Below are 16,957 nucleotides of genomic sequence, written 5' to 3'. Positions count from 1 at the left end.
AACCCACAGAGCCCTGGTTAAAACCCCACATCTAGAGGAAAGAACAGACATAGAATCAGATCGTTGTAGCATAGTGTGGTATGTGCTCCAGTACTGGCACTGACTCTGCTTAGGATCCGAGAGGGGACATGGCAAAAGAGGCTTTTTGATCTCGAATTCAGATACATAGTAGCAGACCACGTAGAAAAGGGAGAATATACCTGCCTTTGCCCAGCGCTCTGTTGGAGGTGCTTTATGCCCCCATCCTGAAGAAAACCGTTTCTCCGTGCTCCCAGCCAGCAGGCACTGTGCCCCTCTCGGTTGCTGCCGCACTGCAGCTAACACACAGCCAGGAAGACTCCAGCCGTTGCTCCGACAACTCAAGCTACGAGGAGCCCCTGTCACCCATCTCAGCCAGCTCATCCACCTCCCGCCGGCGACAAGGCCAGCGGGACCTGGAGCTCCCTGACGTGCACATGCGGGACCTGGTGGGCATGGGGCACCACTTCCTGCCAAGCGAGCCCACCAAATGGAATGTGGAAGATGTCTACGAATTCATCCGCTCTCTGCCAGGTAAGGTCCTTGGAAGTTCCACGCCTGCCTGGAGTAGCAAGGAAAGCGAGGGTGTGAGAGACCTCACCTGCCGCCACCAGGAGAGACCGGGCAGTTCAAGGAGAGGCTTGGGTTCAGGAACGGGGTGCGGGGTGGGGGGCAGAGATGAGTAGGAGGAGGTGCCTGCTGGTAAGAGCTCACATTCTAGCACGGAGCGCTGACTGTAATGTTCCGTGGCTATAATCTGCCGTATCTGTGGGCTCGGTGAGGGGCCTGTGTGAAGGTGATGACCTGACCAACCCTGTGTGTCTCCGGGGCGAGTTGGGAGGGGCGTCAAGTGGGAGTGGTGGAAATCGGTCAAGGAGAACGTTAGGACGAAGAACGTTTACACTGAGTGACGGTGGACAAGCAGGCCTGTGCCGGATGGAGAGACGGCATCAGGGAGCAGCCTAAGCAGAGACACGCAAGCACGTAAAGGAACCGGTAGCTGCACGTGACCCTGGGTGCGCAGTGCCGGTGGTCTCGAAGGTAGGATCTAGAAATGAACCTTGAAAGACCTCCCATCTGCACGGCTGCACTCGTCGGGACCAGAGCTTCTCCACTGTTTCTTCTGCCAGTCTCACCCAGCCACTGACCAGGTCAGGCGGTGGTGACCATAAGCCCGTTCACTCAGAGACCAAAGTGGGAGATAGTGGTTAAGAGCAGGCTTCGGAGTTAAACAGAACTGGGCTCAAATCCTGGCTCTGCCACTTAACCCAGCGTATCATCTATTGCTGTGTCCCCCAGATTTGTTACCGCACAGGTCATGTGGATAAGGAATGCAGGAGCGGTTTAGGTGGGCAGTTAGTTCTGCCATGGGCATTCTTAGGAGGTTGCGATGAGGATGTCGGCCAAGGCCAGCCAAGGCCATGTGAAGGGTCACCTGGGGCTGTCAGATCTGCCAGGGTGCCTCACTCACACGCTTCCCAGGGAACGTGTGGCTGCTGGCAGGAGGCCTCGGTCACTCTCCCACGGGTCTCTTCAGAACGCTCACGCTTGAGTGTTCTCGTGACGTGCAGCCAGTTGTCCCCCCAGGGGGTGATCCAAGAGAGCAAGGTGGAAGCCACCCACCATGCCCTTTACGATCTAGCCTCAGAAATCACATTCTGTCACTTCAACAATATCTTGCTGACCACACAGGTCACCCCATTCATTGTGAGGGACTCATGAAAGCATGAAAGGGAAGCAAGGATTATTGGGAGCTACTTGGAGGCCCATAGTTCACCCCAGTGATTCATGTTCCTCCCTCATGCAAAATACCCTCACGCCTACCCGAGGCCCCACAAGTTTCATCCCATTACAGCGGAGGTTCGAGGTCCAGGATCTCGGCATCTAACACAGGTCCAGGCACGGATGAGGCTCACTGGGTCCAGCTCCTCAGGGATGATTCAATCTGCAGACCTGGGAACGAGGAACGGGTTATCCACTTCCCTCCACAAACCTAGGATATGGTGGGATGGGCATCGGGTAACCACGGTAGACGTGCCCATTCAGGATGCCCCGTTCAAGAAGGGAGAACACAGGAGGCTACAGGAGTCACCAGTCCATACCAGGGCATGTGTTGGCATTTCCTTGGTTAGGACTCAAAGCCCGGAGTGATTCTCTTTCGCTCTTGGTTCCACCCTGAGTCATCCTTCCTTTCCCATGAAAGGCAGCCTGTGGAGTTGTTTTCTCAGCCTACTTCCTGCTGCTTTTATTTCACATTACCTCTGATCCTTTCCGTCCATGTGAGCAGTGTTTCTGCCAGACGATTCTCTCTTACTCTTTGTGGGCTTTTTATGAATGTTCTCCAACAATGTCTTCAAGACAAGCCTTACTCCACATTAGGTTTCTTCTGAAGCCGAGGGACAGTGCCCTTAACAGTCTGAGGAGCTGGGCCGTTGAATGGAGAGGCTCTGTGAGGCACGCCCATAAAATCCTGAGAGCGCGTTTGATCCAACAGTTCTCTGAGGCGGCACCTTAGAGCTTTCTGCGGTCTTAACAAAAGATTTAAGTCACCCCCGCAGTTTCGTCTTTAGACTGTGTCTTTTTGACTGTGTCCTGGATTTGGTCTTTGCCTAGAAACCATTTCTTAATTTTAGCATCATTTGCCATCTGGAGAGGCTTAGGAGTTTCAAAATCAGCAAATCCAGGCTCCTTCCTGTTCTCGTTTTCCTCGACCTCGTCCCTCCTCGCATTTCCCATGGCCACGGTGGGAGGCCAGGTGGCACCTGCAGCGGTCTGCCTGAGGTCTCCTGAGCCCAAGCAACTTTCAGTAGGCGTCTCATGCCCACGGGGTTACCACCAGCAACAGTGTTGCTAAATTTTCTACTATTTCATAACAAGGATCCCTTTTCTTCCAATTTCCAGTAAGTTTCCTCACGTTCCTTTAAGCCTCCCCAGCAGTTTCCTCCAAGACCATCAGGCTTCTTACTCCCGTCTCTCAGGGAACCGTAGACCTTCACTGCTGCTCTCCTGAAAGTCCCTCCAGCTCCGCCCGCTGCCAAGTCCAAGGCCACGCCCACGTGGTGAAGGTGTGGTGATGGCAGCACCCATCTTCCAAGTACGCAGATCTGCATTGGCTACCTACTGCTGTGAAACAGATTACTCCAAGACTAGTGGCTTAAAACAGTAATCACTTCTTATCTCGAGAGTTCTGTGGAGTGGCTTAGCTGGGCACTTCTGGCACGGAGTATCTTGCAAGGGCTCAGTCACGATAGCAGCCAGAGCTGCAGTTTCTGAGGGCTTGGAGCTGGAGGACCCCCTTCCAAGGTGCTGCGCTCACATGGCAATGGGGGGAGCTGGCTCTGGGCAAGAGGCCTCAGTTCCTCTCCAAGTGGGCTTCTCCAGAGGGCTGCTTGAGTGTCCTCACGACACGGTGGTTGGCATGTTCCAAAATAAATTATCCAGAAGACCAGGGTGAGGCTGCTGCGCCCTCTGTGATCCAGCCTCGGAAATCCCATGCTGTCACTTCCACAACCCCGTACTGGTCTCCGGGGTCAGCCCAGTTCACTGTGGGGGGGGGGCAGTGAACAAGGAGGTGTCGGGTCACAGGACCACCTTAGAGTCTGGCTACCTTGGGTAAGTCACTCAGCCTCTCTCAAGCTGTAGAATAAGAACAGCAACACCTTCAAGGTGTGGCCACGAGAATCAAGTGAGATGATGCATCTGAAGGCAATGACTGCCAAGCGTGACGGCTGGTAGCTCTCATTGATACTGTCTTTGGTCATGTCCCCTCAGGCTGCCAGGAGATAGCAGAGGAATTCCGTGCCCAGGAAATCGACGGGCAAGCTCTGCTGCTGCTCAAGGAGGACCACCTGATGAGCGCCATGAACATCAAGCTGGGGCCCGCCCTCAAGATCTACGCACGCATCAGCATGCTCAAGGACTCCTAGGGCTTCCGGCCCGGGCTCCTCCCGACTGAGCAGAGCCAGCGGACACTCCTGGGGGCCCGGAGATGGGGCCCGTTGAGGGAAGGGGCCTTCCCTGTCGGGCATGGCTGGGGAGGAGGTCTTGGCACCTCCTCGATGGCTCTCAGGGGCCTTGCTTTCTGTGGGAGGGGCAGAGAGGTAGGTGGCGCAGAAGATGGGGCTTTATGCTTGTACATATTGATAGCACTGGCTTCCTCCAAAGTCCCACTACTCTAGCCCCGCTCTCTTCCCCTCCCTCTGTCCCCCATTTTCCAGGGGGTATACGGTCAGGGCTCCCAACCTGAGTTGGGTCACTTCCAAGGGCAGCCGTCAGGCCTGCCTAGAGGCCTCGGAAGCCCTTGCCTGCCTTCCTCCACTTCCTTCTCCGGGCCCAGCTAACTCTTCCCGCTGCCAGCTTCTCCCACTGCAGCCTGTTTCTGAAGCAGCCAGAAGGGTTCTCCCCCCTCACCCTCTACAGGTGGAGGGAGAGAAGCTGGGCCCAGTTTGGCCACGCCTGCTGGCACAGACGCCTTAACGCTGTGTGTGTGACTGTGTGACCGTGTGGGAGCCTGGACTGACAGGCCGAGAGCCACCCTCTGGCATCTCCAGGTGTTTTGTAGCAAACAGCCACTTAGTGCTTTGTCCTGGACTCCACTCAGCCTCAGGATGGGGAATAGGAAAGAAGGGCCGCCTCAGTGCAGAGAGGCACGATCAGAAAGCGATGAAGAGTAGTGGGAGATTTTCCTTTGCAGATGGCCGAGGTGTCTCCGCAGCCCCTTCCCGCACTGTGACGTCCCCCTGACTGCCCTGCTGTGTCACAGGCGGCACTGAGGAAGCTGCTGGTGGGCTGGGCCGGGCCGCGCCTCCCCGTCTGCCTGCCTGCCTGCCCTGGGAGCCCAGCGGTGGGGCCCTGGGAACATCCAAGGGCAGAAGGGCTGGAGTGACCACCGCTGAGGTGAAGAAGGCAGCCTTCGGCCTCGGGTCCCACGCTTCTCTGCCTCTGGAACTTGCTGGCAGCAGTCTGAGCTGCCCCTGGAGGAGGCGGGGCAGGAAGGGGGAGGGCCTGCCTCTGACTTGCCCGGGCCTCTGCAGACTCCTGGGGGGAGTGGGACTCTCCCTGGGGGAAGGGTGGGTGCCCTTCTGAGCTTGTTCTATTCCCCACTCACACCCCCAGGCAGGGTTGGAAATGAAGGACTTTTTTAACCTTTTGTTTTTGTTTTTTAAAAATAAATCCGTAAAACCTGTTCCTTCTGTGCCTTTCTCCCCTGGGGATGCCTTTCTGTGGTCCTGAATAGCTACTTTTCATCTGTCAGGAGAGGGGTGGGTCCCTGGGTTGGGGGAGGGACGACCACCTTAACTGGATAGCATATCCTCCATGCTTCGCTGGGGCTGGGTCCTTTGAGGGTGCCCTTGGTCCCAGTCCACATGAGAAAAGCAGATCCCACCTCTGTTCTTCACACGGGTGTCCCCTGGAGTGTGAGGTCCAGGGCCCCTTCAACTCTGAGCCCCCCTACCCAGCACTGCCACCAGGGAGACACGATGCTGTTGGGCCAGGGATATCTGGCACACCTGAGGCAGAGCCCAGACCCTTCCCTCCGCCGCAGACACCTGTGGTGGCTGCAGCGCCGCGTCCATAACTGCCCTTGGGGTGGCTTTGGCTCACTCGACCCCTGAGCGCTTTCTGGATGCTGCAATAGCAAACTATTAGGAGAGTCTCTTCCTCAAGGAGGTGACGCCTAAGCCTCGAACAAAGGAGAAGGGCCTTCCAGGCGCAGACCGCTCGCCAAGCAGGGGCCTTTTAAGAGCCAGTACCCATATCTGGACGAGAACTCTCTGGAAGGCCTTTTAAAATGTAGCCACTACCCAGAGGAAGAGGAGAAACAAAACTGGTTAGTGGATGACCCAGAGGGTGGAGCCAGGACTGGAAAGTCTGGTGGTCCCAGAGGTCGGGAATGGTGACAGGACAGAGGCCAGTGCAGGACCCTGGGCCGAGGGGGCGTGGCAGGGGGCAATGACCTCAGAACCTCGGGGAAGTCCGGGAAGGTGCCTGGTGGAAAGGGCGCCTCGGGAGCCCCCTGCGCTGCCCTCCCCTCTCCAGGCCAGGCGGGCCGGCCCACCGTGGCCCATGCAGCTCGGCGAGTCCACACTGGACCTCCACTTTCCCTTACTGGAGGACAACGCCAGGCCCAAACTGAGTTTGTCCTTATGTGTGTGGTGGAGAAGGGAACTAAAAGCCCTGAAAGAGGATATGGTGGATTTGCAGGGCTGACTGACACAGGTGAGTATCAGCGCCGTTTCTTCACTCTGGGTGAAAGGCCCCAGTTTGAAGGGTGCCTCCTTCAACATGCGTTTGCTCCTGAGGTTTACACCTTACACAGAATTTTGCAAAACTTTTTTGATCATGACCGACAGTTTAAAAAAAGTTTCCCACCCTCGTGGATGTACTTGAGTATATATAACTGAAACAAAACAATACCTACCCTGATGTACAATACATTCTGACATTTTCAATTCCCTTCCTGTTCGTATTTTTAAAATCTCAGTCATGATCCATAAGATTGATTTCATGGCCCTCTAATAGATCATAACCTGCACTTAAAAAAAAACCCTGCCTAGTGCAAGCTTTCCAGAACTTTTCCACGTAACTACCTTGTGTGGCTCTTACCCTGTCCTGGGTGACTGGTGCACATACCTGTTTTACTGAAGAGATCAAGGGCTCCTCAAGGTGAACTGTCCAAGGTCACACTCAGGTGACCGGCGCCCTTGAGATCTGGCTGAAGGTCCGCGCAGAACAAGGTTCTCCCTGGGTGGCAAACACCACAGTCTGGCCCGAGGACCACGACACTGAAGAGGGGCACGAGGAGCCCTAGGGAGGAAGAGTCAGTACAGAATGTCTCAGCACCTCTGGCCAACCAGAGCTGGCCTTCCATCCACCCTCTTCCAGGTGATTGGCCCCAGGGGGCTCCTCTCCGGGTAGTTCATCCTTGCTTGCTCCTGTGGCTGTGGTTTCTGGCAGATGGCCTGAAACTGCTTGCTCCCAGTCACCAAGAATGGGTCATTTCTTCCCCGGCCCTGAGCTGAGAAGGTTCTTGGCAGGCTGTCCCACCAGCTTCCTGTCATGGCAAGGACTCAGGTGAGGGGGGGACGCTGCCAGTGTCAGGGGGAAGATGAGGTGGGACAGCTGTCCCGAGAGGAGTCCAGCCTGGTGGCCAGAACAGTCAAGGAGGAGGCACCAAGGCTGGCCTGCTGAGAACCAGCTGAGCCATATAGGTCCCGGGAGAAGGTGACTGGAGGACATCGCCCAAGGGGTAAAGACGGTCCAAGGAATGGGTGGTGGGGCGGGGGGGGGCTGCATCCTGGGAGATCTCGTGCCCGTGAAGAGCTCGGCAACTCCTCCTGCTGCCCTAAACTCTGAGCCCCCTCAGTGAGCAGAGAACAGACTTTGGGGCGCACCTTCCACTGCAACTGTGAGCCCTCTATTCCAACTGGGAGTGACTGTCCAGGATTGCAAACTTGTTCCCACTTAGGAACTAATGACTGATCTTCAACCTCTTCCTGAAAGCAAGGAGAGTACAGGAGCAGGGCATGAGGCCACCTTGTGGGACCACCTTCTGCAGGTGGAAGCGGGGTGGAGGGGAGGGGACCCTTTTGAAAACATCAGGGCAAGGAACTGGGAGGAATGGGTCAGGCAGGTGCCTCTGTGGACTAGGGGCTCCCTGGTTGGGCCATGGGAGGGGGCGGCAGGAGCCTGTTGCAGGCCTGGGTGTCAGCACCCTCCCGGGACTGACAGCTGGAGCCCACCTGGACCACTTGGGGACAACTCTGCATGGCTGCCCTAGTTGTGAGGGGCCGGCTAAGAGGGTCAGATGGCAGGGAGGGCAGAGAGAGCTCCGCTGCAGCCTTCTCCTGCGCCTGGCACCTCCCATGCCGTCCCTCCGGGGGGGCAGCCTCGCTTCCAGGAGCGACTGTAAAATATCTCAATAATTTTTATACCAATTACATATTGAAATTATATTTGGGGTTACATATTGAAATGATATATTAGGTTAAAATAAAATACTAAAAATTTCGGTAGTTCCTTTTCACTTTTTTAACATGGCTACTACTAGAAAATTTTAATTTACGTCCCTGGCTCACATTACATTTCTATTGGGCAATGCTGTTCCAGATTTTTTCCTACGTTTTTATAAAACGACATAGAAACACGTCTGTAAATGCACAGGTACACAGGTATAGGGGCTTCGCCCCTCACAGAAGGGCAGCCAGCCTCTATGTACAGTTGTTACTTCCTCTTCCACTTGATTCTTTAGGCCCTCTCTTCCCGAGAGCACATATAAATAAATTTACCGTATCCTTTTCAGTGGCCACATTGCTTTCCATTGTATAGAAATGCATAATTCATCCAACTCCCTAAGGACGAACAGTGGGGTTGTTTATCTCCATTTGCTTTTTCCAGCAATGCTAGGAGAGCATCCTTGGCCTGTCCACTGTGAAGTCTCCCGTTTCTAGAGGTGGGAAAGTTGGGTCTGGTGTGAGTGCTTGAAATGACTGTGCAGGCTCCTCAGGCAGGGCTAAGAGAGGTGGACTTCACCTTGCAGTCACTAGAAAGGCTTAGAAACACTTTTTTTTCCTAAATGGCTAACTCTGTATTTTTCCTTCATTAAAAAAGCAATAAAAGCACATTACAGACAACTGGGGGTAAAAATAACTTATTACACAGTCACTTATGTTTTTCCTTTCAGTCTTATTTGCTCCGGCATGTTTTCATTGCTAGGTTGTAACCACAGTGCCCATCAATTTTAGATCCTGCTTTCTTCATTCACGGTTCTTGTGCAAGTTTTTTCCATGTGACTGCAGACTCTTCATAAAAAGTTTATTTAGCCAGTCCCTTCGGCTGGACGCTGGGGCCTTTTTCAGTTGTATCTGAGAGGGCAGCACAATGCCTTCTCCACTGGTGCCCTCCAGCCTACGTTCAACCAAGCTCAAGTCTCCCTGTGTGAAAGAAACACATGCACCTCCATCAATCCCAAGCCCTCAGCCCCTCCAGTTACCATCCTCTCCCTTTCCTTTTACAGCCAAACTTCTGGAAAGAGCCGCTTCCACCACCACCACCCCAGCCTCCACTGCCTCCTCTGCTCACTCGGTCCCCTGCCCGTCCCCAACCGTACCCTCGGTGGGTGCCTGGGCCCTGGCTCTCCTTCCTCTGCTCTCTCCCTCTTCCACAGCATCCCTGCCCTCCTGGTGAATCCCAGAACTCTCTCCCAAGCCTGCCTGCCTGCCTGCCTTTCTGAGCTCCAGCTTCTTACCCCCAACCTGACTATCAGCCACCATCTCCTCTCCTGGTCCCCCAGCCCTGTCCCTCTCATCAGTGACCAAGTCCTGCCCATCAACCTCCTTGACAGCCATTCATCACCTACTCCTCCCCAACCCACTGCCAACACTCACCTGTCTTCCTGCCTCCACCTGGTCCCTGCCCCACATCCAGGCTCAACAGTTCAGCCGGAGTATCTTCCAAGTAAAAATGTGACAGCATCACTCCCTGAAGGAAAGAGCTTTCAGGGCTCCCCATGGCCTTCAAGATGAAGTCCAAACCCCTTATCCTGGAATGTGGGCCCTGGGTGACCTGGCTCAGGCTTATCTCCAGCCTCAACTCTTATCACTTCCTATCCACACCCTATACCCCCGCCCCTGCAGCAGGCCTGCAGTTCCCCGGATTTTCCAAGCACTCTCACCTCGTCACTTTTACACAGTGCTGTTTCTTTTTCATGGACCTCCCTTTCCCCTCCACTGCCTTCCTTTCTTGCATCGGCAGGCGGACTCTCAACCACTGCGCCACCAGGGAAGCCCCACTGCCTTCTTTGTGGGGATAACTTTTAGTTCTTCAGGTCCTAGTTCTTCAGGGTCACCTCCTCCAGGAAGCCTCCCTGACTTCTCCCCAATGGTATCTGGCCATTTGCAAGATAACGGTATCTTGTATTTACACTAATCACAGCCTTGCTGTGCTGTGTTCCATTCATCTGTTTGCAGTCTGTCAGGTGACCCCATTCCCTTCCCTTCCTGGCCACCCACATCTTCCTGACCCGGCTCCCTTAAAGACAAGGTCTGTGTCTCGCTCACCTCTGAATCCTTGACCTAGCACAGTGCTCAATTCTGAGCTTGTGACCAGTAAGTATAGGCTGAACGCATGAACGAGCAGAAGCTAGTGAACATCTTGATGCATAAACGTTTCCCATGCTGAAGATGATCTCCTTTGAACAGATGCCCAGAAGTTGCAGTGATTGGATTAAAGGGGATGACTATTGAAAGCTTCAATTCCCACAGCTAAGGAGCTTTCCAAAAAAGCTGCAGCAATTTACATCCCACCAGCAGGTGTAAGAGTGCCTGTCTCGCTGTATTCTCCCAGTCTGGCTATTTTCATTTCTTTCTTTTTAAAAAGTGCTCATTTTATAGGCAAAACATCCCACCTAGTTCCAATCTATAAGTCTTTGATTACTAGTGAGGGTGAACAGTTTTCCATATGTTTGCCTACTAAATGCATTTCCCCTTCGAGGATTTCCCTGTTCACGTGACATGGACAGTTAAGGCAGGTGGCATTTTATGAGCTGACTCTGGGGGCTGTGTCAGGAGTGACTGGGAGCAGGGAGGTCGCTGCTGCAATGGTCCTGGTGGGGGATAAGCAGGCAGGATCGCTGTGGGGGCCGGAGAAATAGGAGGGGCAGAGGGGGGGCGGAGATCAAGGAGGCCAAGCCAACCACCCACCCCTGGGGACTGACAGTGGGCGAGGCAGAGGGAGGGGTCAGTGCACCCAGGTTTCACCAGCTGAACAGAAGGGGTGTCTGCCCTGAGACGCACAGGCAGCTACGTACACACACAACCGCAAGGTGCCTCTCTGAAGCTGTTTACTGGATACACCTGCTGAGGAACGGTGAGGTGGGGTAGCAGAAAAGGCAGGGGCGGGAGGGTCTGATCAGGCAGGCTTCTTGAAAGAGACCAGAGGAGGCAGATTTTGGAAGGACTCACAGGGCGGGGAGGGGAGCTGGGAGGCTGTGCAGAGAATCCTGAGGGCTTGTTTAGGAATACTACTACTAATGATAATCAACAATAGCTAAAGCTTACTGACCTTTTACTGTGCGCAAGGCCTTGTTCTAGTCACTTGGTAGGTATTAACTCAATATCCGTCGCAGCCCTCTAAGGTGTGTACTCTTATTATCTGCATTTCTAGACAACAAGACTAAAGTGCAGAGGCCCAGAACCTTGCCCAAGGTCAGACAGCTAAGAAGTGGTGGCCTGGGATTCGAACTTGGGGGTCTGGCCCCAGTGGCCAGGCTTTCACCATATGGGTCCTGTCTGTCTAGAGACACCCGCACCCAGAAGGGCTGAGGAGAGTTGGAGGAGACCCGCCCAGAGGAGCTTATTAAAATTCTCAACTTTTAGGGCCCTCCTGGAAAACAAGCAACCATGCACAAATCCCAAAGTCCACCTCCTCCGAGCCAGCAGTGGGGTCGCTGAGCTCTGCTGGAGGGACCCGGCCCTGTGACTGGAGCCGCCATAGACACGTGGTCCCTGACCGCAGCCGGCCCTCCGGGCAGCCCAGCAACTCATCCCTAAGCCCCAGATGCTCTCAAATCCCAGCCACCAAGCCACAACCCCCCCCTGCATCCCCTCCTAGACTCTCCCCGTCCGAGGTCAATCCTACCCAGGCTAAGTGCCCCACCCCCTAACTTACTGTCCCCCAAGTTTGCTGCCAGGAAAAGCAAAATGTTACACATCTAAATGCTCATCACAAGGGACCTGGTCAAGTAAATGATGCCACCTCCAGTCAATGGCATATTAGGCAGCTGGAAAAAAGGGTGAAGAAGCGCTTCACGTACTGAGGCGGAACAACCTCAAGGACATAGTGGTCAGTGAGAATGCAAGGCGGAGAACAGCGTATCACCGTGCTACCATTTGTGGGAGAAAATCAGAGGAAGGGACAGAGGGAAGGGAGAGAGAATTTGCTACCATATTTATATTTGCCTGTATGTGCATAAACTATCCCCTTGCAGGGGAACTGGGTGGCCGTGGCTGGGAACAGGAAGGACTGCACTGTCTATACTCTTTTGTACCTCTGAATGTCTGTGCCAAGTGAACAGAATAATACATTCATATTAAAGCAAACAAATAAATGAAACACTGAATTACCCATTTTTCATATATATGTGTGTGTGTATAAAAATATATGCAGAAATGAGTTGCCGACCCCCCCTCCCCACCCCCCAGGGCCTGGAAGAGAATCTTCTGATCCTATTTGCACTTGGCCTCTTAGGGCTGCTCCTACACGGGCTCCCTGTAGTCAGGTACAACCCCCTTCCCCCAGCACTCACGATGGGACCAGCAGGGCAGGGCTGAAGTGGCTCTTTCCAAGTGCCTCCTTGAGGGATGGAGAGTGGCACCTGTCATGGCCCGCAAAAGCATCCTTGCGGGCTCTCCCTCCTTGTAAGGAGCAAAGCGACAGGGCTCCTGGGCAGGCCAGCATGCCCCTCACTGATGCCCCCACCCCACAGGCACCTGGGAGTCCTCACCCCCATGGGGCTCTGCCCTTTGGCCAGAATGCCCCTGCTGAGAGACAACTTCACAGGTCCCCTGCATCCTTGGTAAGGAGCTGCCATCTCTCCCATTCCGAGGACACCCACACACCCTACAGAGCTCTGCCCCAGCGTTCCTGCCCTCCTCACATCCCCCACCCTGGCAGGGCTAGGCACGCTACCCAGGGGCCCCATCAGGTAACACATCTCCCCCTACTCTGCTGGATCTGGGAAGAGATTTCTAGGGGCAGGGCTGGGTGTGACCCATCTGTGGGTCCCTAGGGCCCAGGACTGGGGAGGTGGCGGTGATCGTGCCTCAAGCAGGAAGATGAAGGGACCTGTCTCTCCATCCCTGCCCTGGCCAGGGCCCGGCCTGAAGTCCTGACCTGTACCTGCTGGGGGGCCCCCATTATTTGGGATGGCACCTTTGACCCAGATGTGGCCCAGCAAGAGGCTGTACAGAACCTCACCATTGGTCTGACTGTCTTTGCTGTAGGCAGGTAAGGCCCGGGGAGGGGAGCGGTGCTATCCAAGCAGGGAGTGGGAGGGGGTGTGCACGTGATGTAGGGGTGGAGCACCCCATTCTCCTGGGCTGTAGGATCCCAGGATAAAGCGAGAAGCAAAGACAGCACCCCTTGTCCCAGACTCCCAGCATGAGGGCAGGACCATCCTTTCCCTTCCCCTCCTCCCTAGAGTCCACCCAGCCCAGGCAGCCAAGGGCTCAGCATCACAACCTAGAAGGAACCTGCCCAGGGCCTGGGGCTGATCATCTGGAGGCCTTGGGTTTGCGGTGAGAAAATGATGGAGTCTTTCAGGTGAGAGGAGGTGAGAACTGGGTAAACAGAGGGGATGGCCCAGCTGCAGAAGCGTCTGTGGAGGTCAGCGGCTCAGGTTTAGGCACACAGAAAGGGCGGGGCGGGGGGAGGTTCACCAAGAAAGTCTGAAGGTGGAAGAGGGGCTGGGGAGCTGAGGGCTTTTGCAAGGGAGCGAATCTGGGCTGGATAAAGAGGGATGTGAAGAAAGGAGGATGCGGAGAGTGGTAGGGTCAGCAGACCAGAGGAGTCAGTGAGGAAGGACTGTTGGGGGTGATATCACAGGAAGTGGGCTGGAAGGATGGGGGCTCAGACAGTGGGACGGGTGAAGCCACAACTTGGGGTGGGGGGCAGACTGATGATGACCAAGTCGAGGGAGAGGCCATGGGGGCAAGTGACTGAGGAGCAGGGAAGACAGAATCACGACAGGAGAGGCGGCCAATCGAGGAACTAATGGTCCCCCAGGTATGGACAAGGAACCCAGAGTGGGAGGTGGAGAAGAAACCTCAGGGGGCTGACCTGCCCATCTCCCCATTATGGATGTCAGGGTGTGCAAACTGGTATTCACTTTACAGTAGTGATGCAAATGGGACTCCTGGCTTAGAGTGGCAATCAGATCCTACAATCCTAAGGTACAGAGAGGTAGAGTTCAAGGCAACTTAAGGAAGAGTTTCTAATAACGGAACAGGCTGCTTTGGGAAGGCACTGAGAGCTCTGCATCCAGGAAAAGATATCCAAAAGCCTGGGGAAGGAATTCTGTCTTCAGAGACCCCAGACCAGCGGTCACCAACCTTTTTGGCACCAGGGACCAGCTTCATGGAAGACAGTTTTTCCACGGACCGGGGGGGGGGGGGGGGGGGGGGGGATGGTTCAGGTGGTAATGCAAGTGATGGGGGCAGATGAAGCTTCACTCACTCAGCTGACGCTCACCTCCTGCTGTGCGGCCCGGTGCGGGGGCGTTGAGGACCTGTGCTACAGACAACTGCTCAGGGCTCCTCCAACTCTGTCCCTTACACTCTAGAAGGGAGAGAAAGCCAGGAGGGCCCCTGAGAGGCTGGGGGCAAACAGGACTGCTGGCCTCTCCAGGGCCTTGGTGCTCCCACTTCTGCTCTGAATGCTGAGTAGGGTGTTCCTGCACCAGCCCTAGGGGTCAGAGTCTCTGAGTCCAGAAATTCCAGGGTCCTGAGGTCCTGAGTTCCAAGGATCTATGAGTCCAACACCCTGGGATGCTGAGGCTTCCAAGGTCTCTGATTCCAGTTTCTCACAGTTCCACCCGGAATAGAGCAAGTGCAGGTAAAAGTACAGGCTCCAGTGCCAAGCTGGATTCAAATCCTGGCTTTCACTTACCAACTATGTGCATGCTTGCTTGCACAAGTTACTGAAGCTCTTTGAGATTCAGTTTCCTCACCTGAGAGATGGAGCTAATAATGGTGAGGATTAAATGAGATAATGCACGTTACTTTGAACACTGTCTGCCACATGATTCCAAACTATCAGGCATTAATTAGTGCGATTACTTTAGAAGCCTGGGATCCCAAAGCCTGTTCATACAAAGTTTCCAGTATTCTGAACGTCCCGGTTACCTATGTAAGGAATCACCACAAACTCAGTGACTGAAAACAGTTCATTATTACCACAGCTCGTGATTTTGTGGCTCAGGAATTCTGACAGGGCTGAGCAGCAGGGGGGCCCCTCCCTGCTCCCAAAAGTTCTGTGGATGACTGGCGGGCGCCTCTCTCCATGGCTAGGCTGGTCTCCCTCACTTCGTGGCAGCATCTGAGTTCTGAAACTTCTTTTTTATTTTTTAATTTACTTATTTTTATTTACTTTTGGCTGCGTTGGGTGTTCGTTGCTGCCCACAGGCTTTCTCTAGTTGCCGCGATTCGTTGCAGTGCGCAGGCTTCTCATTGCAGTGGCTTCTCTTGTTGCAGAGCACGAGCTCTAGGCGCATGGGGTTTAGTTGCGGCGCTCAGGCTCAGTAGTTGCGGCTCGCGGGCTCTAGAGCACAGGCTCAGTAGTCGTGGGGCACGGCCTTAGTTGCTCCGGGGCATGTGGTATCATCCCGGACCAAGGCTCGAACCTGTGTGCCCTGCATTGGCAGGCGGACTCCTAACCACTGTGCCACCAGGGAAGCCCTGAGCTCTGGGACTTCTTAAGCGAAGGGTCAGAGCTCCAAAGAGACAAAGGCTAACGAGCCGGTCCTCCCAAGGGCCAGCACAGCATCCCTTCCTCGGGACTCTATTGATCGAATTGGTCAGGGAGAGCCGCGTTCAAGCGGGGAACAAAGGGCCTCTCGGGGCAGGGGTGGCAAACAATGGGTAATTATTTTTAGTCCACCTCGGACGATTCCGGGGCTGGACAGTTTTGGAGTTCCAAGGACTGGGGTTGCAGGGGCACAAGTACGGACGAGGGGAGGCCTCAGAAGCCCGACGTCTCCGCGGATGGCGGAGTGCGCTGAGGCCCAGCTTACTCAAGACGGCCCCGCCCCGCCCGACAGATACCTGCAAAAGTACCTGGCGCACTTCCTGGAGACGGCTGAGCAGCACTTCATGGTGGGCCAGCGCGTGGTGTACTACGTGTTCACCGAGGGCCCGGCCGCCGTGCCCCGCGTACGGCTGGGCCCGGACCGCCGGCTGCGCGAGGAGCGCGAGGAGCGCGAGCAGCGCGTGGCGCGCTGGCGGCGCTGGCAGAACGTGTCCATGGTGCGCATGCGCACGCTGCACGCGGCGCTGGGCGGGCGGCTGGGCCGCGAGGCGCGTTTCTTGCGCTCCGTGGACGTGGACCAGCACTTCAGCGGGACTTTCGGATCCGAGGCACTGGCCGAGTCGGTGGCGCAGCTGCTCCTCTGGCACTACCGTTGGCGGAGGCGGCTGCTGCCCTTCGAGCGGGACGCGCGCTCGGCCGCCGCGCTGGACCCGAGCGAGGGCGACTTCTGCTACCAGGCGGCCGTGTTCGGGGGCAGCGTGGCGGCTCTGCGGCAGCTGACGGTCTACTGCGCGCGGGGCCTGCGACGGGACCGCGCGCGCGGCCTGGAGGCGCGCTGGCACGACGAGAGCCACCTCAACAAGTCCTTCTGGCTGCAAAAGCCCGCCAAGCTGCTGTCGCCCGAGTTCTGCTGGAGCTCCGACGTCGGCCGCCGGGCCGAGATCCGCCGCCAACTGCTCTGGGCGCCCAAGGAGTACGCCCTGCCGCGAGGCTAGAGACGCCCTCGGCCTGGAGGCCCGAACGCCGGCGGGGGCCCTTCTGGAAGCAGCGTGGCACGGGGGCGGGAAGACTGCGTGAATACTACCCCCCACCGCCCGGGGTGGCAGGAGGAGGCCCGGCCTTTGGGGAGCGCCTCCCCGAGGCGGGCGACCCATCCCTTCCCTGACTTTCCACAGCGACCCAGATACTGCCAGCTGCCTGGAAACCTGTCACCTCTGACCTTACTGAGTTCAGTGGAGGTCCCCGAAGAGACGTTTTAGCCCCTTCCCCATATCCCCCCACTTTTTTTAATGGGACTGAGGCACACAAAAGGAACATAACTACGTAAGGACCCAGAGAATCTGTGAGTTCGTCTGTGAGGTCAGCAGCTGGAAAGCAAGGACTGGCCCTCAGGTCCAATAGAGCTGCCACTGGGCAG

At 55.7% G+C, this 16,957-nt stretch overlaps 2 protein-coding genes across 8 annotated transcripts in view; both read left to right on the top strand.

Moving 5' to 3' along the window:
• PHC2 (polyhomeotic homolog 2) overlaps window positions 1-5,203 on the top strand; it is a 50,115-nt gene extending 44,912 nt beyond the window's left edge. For 6 of the 7 annotated variants that reach the window (XM_065873365.1, XM_065873356.1, XM_065873348.1 and 3 more), the window contains 2 exons: window positions 276-552; window positions 3,790-3,944. In XM_065873365.1, coding sequence (XP_065729437.1) covers window positions 276-552; window positions 3,790-3,944 — 432 coding nt within the window. Of the gene's footprint in view, window positions 1-275; window positions 553-3,789 lie in introns of all 7 variants that reach the window. The other variant, XM_065873338.1, reaches the window with a different exon arrangement.
• A3GALT2 (alpha 1,3-galactosyltransferase 2) lies at window positions 4,045-16,535 on the top strand. The gene is given in 6 exon segments (XM_065878089.1): window positions 4,045-4,118; window positions 12,219-12,235; window positions 12,238-12,295; window positions 12,503-12,592; window positions 12,889-13,023; window positions 15,833-16,535. Coding segments are annotated over 6 exon segments (1,077 nt in total).
• Window positions 16,536-16,957: the final 422 nt, after the last annotated feature.

This window comes from Phocoena phocoena, chromosome 1, assembly GCF_963924675.1.
Source record: "Phocoena phocoena chromosome 1, mPhoPho1.1, whole genome shotgun sequence".
NCBI classification, from domain to species: domain Eukaryota; kingdom Metazoa; phylum Chordata; class Mammalia; order Artiodactyla; family Phocoenidae; genus Phocoena; species Phocoena phocoena.
Note: the sequence above shows the minus strand (reverse complement) of the source record. Positions and strands in the feature narration are given on the sequence as shown.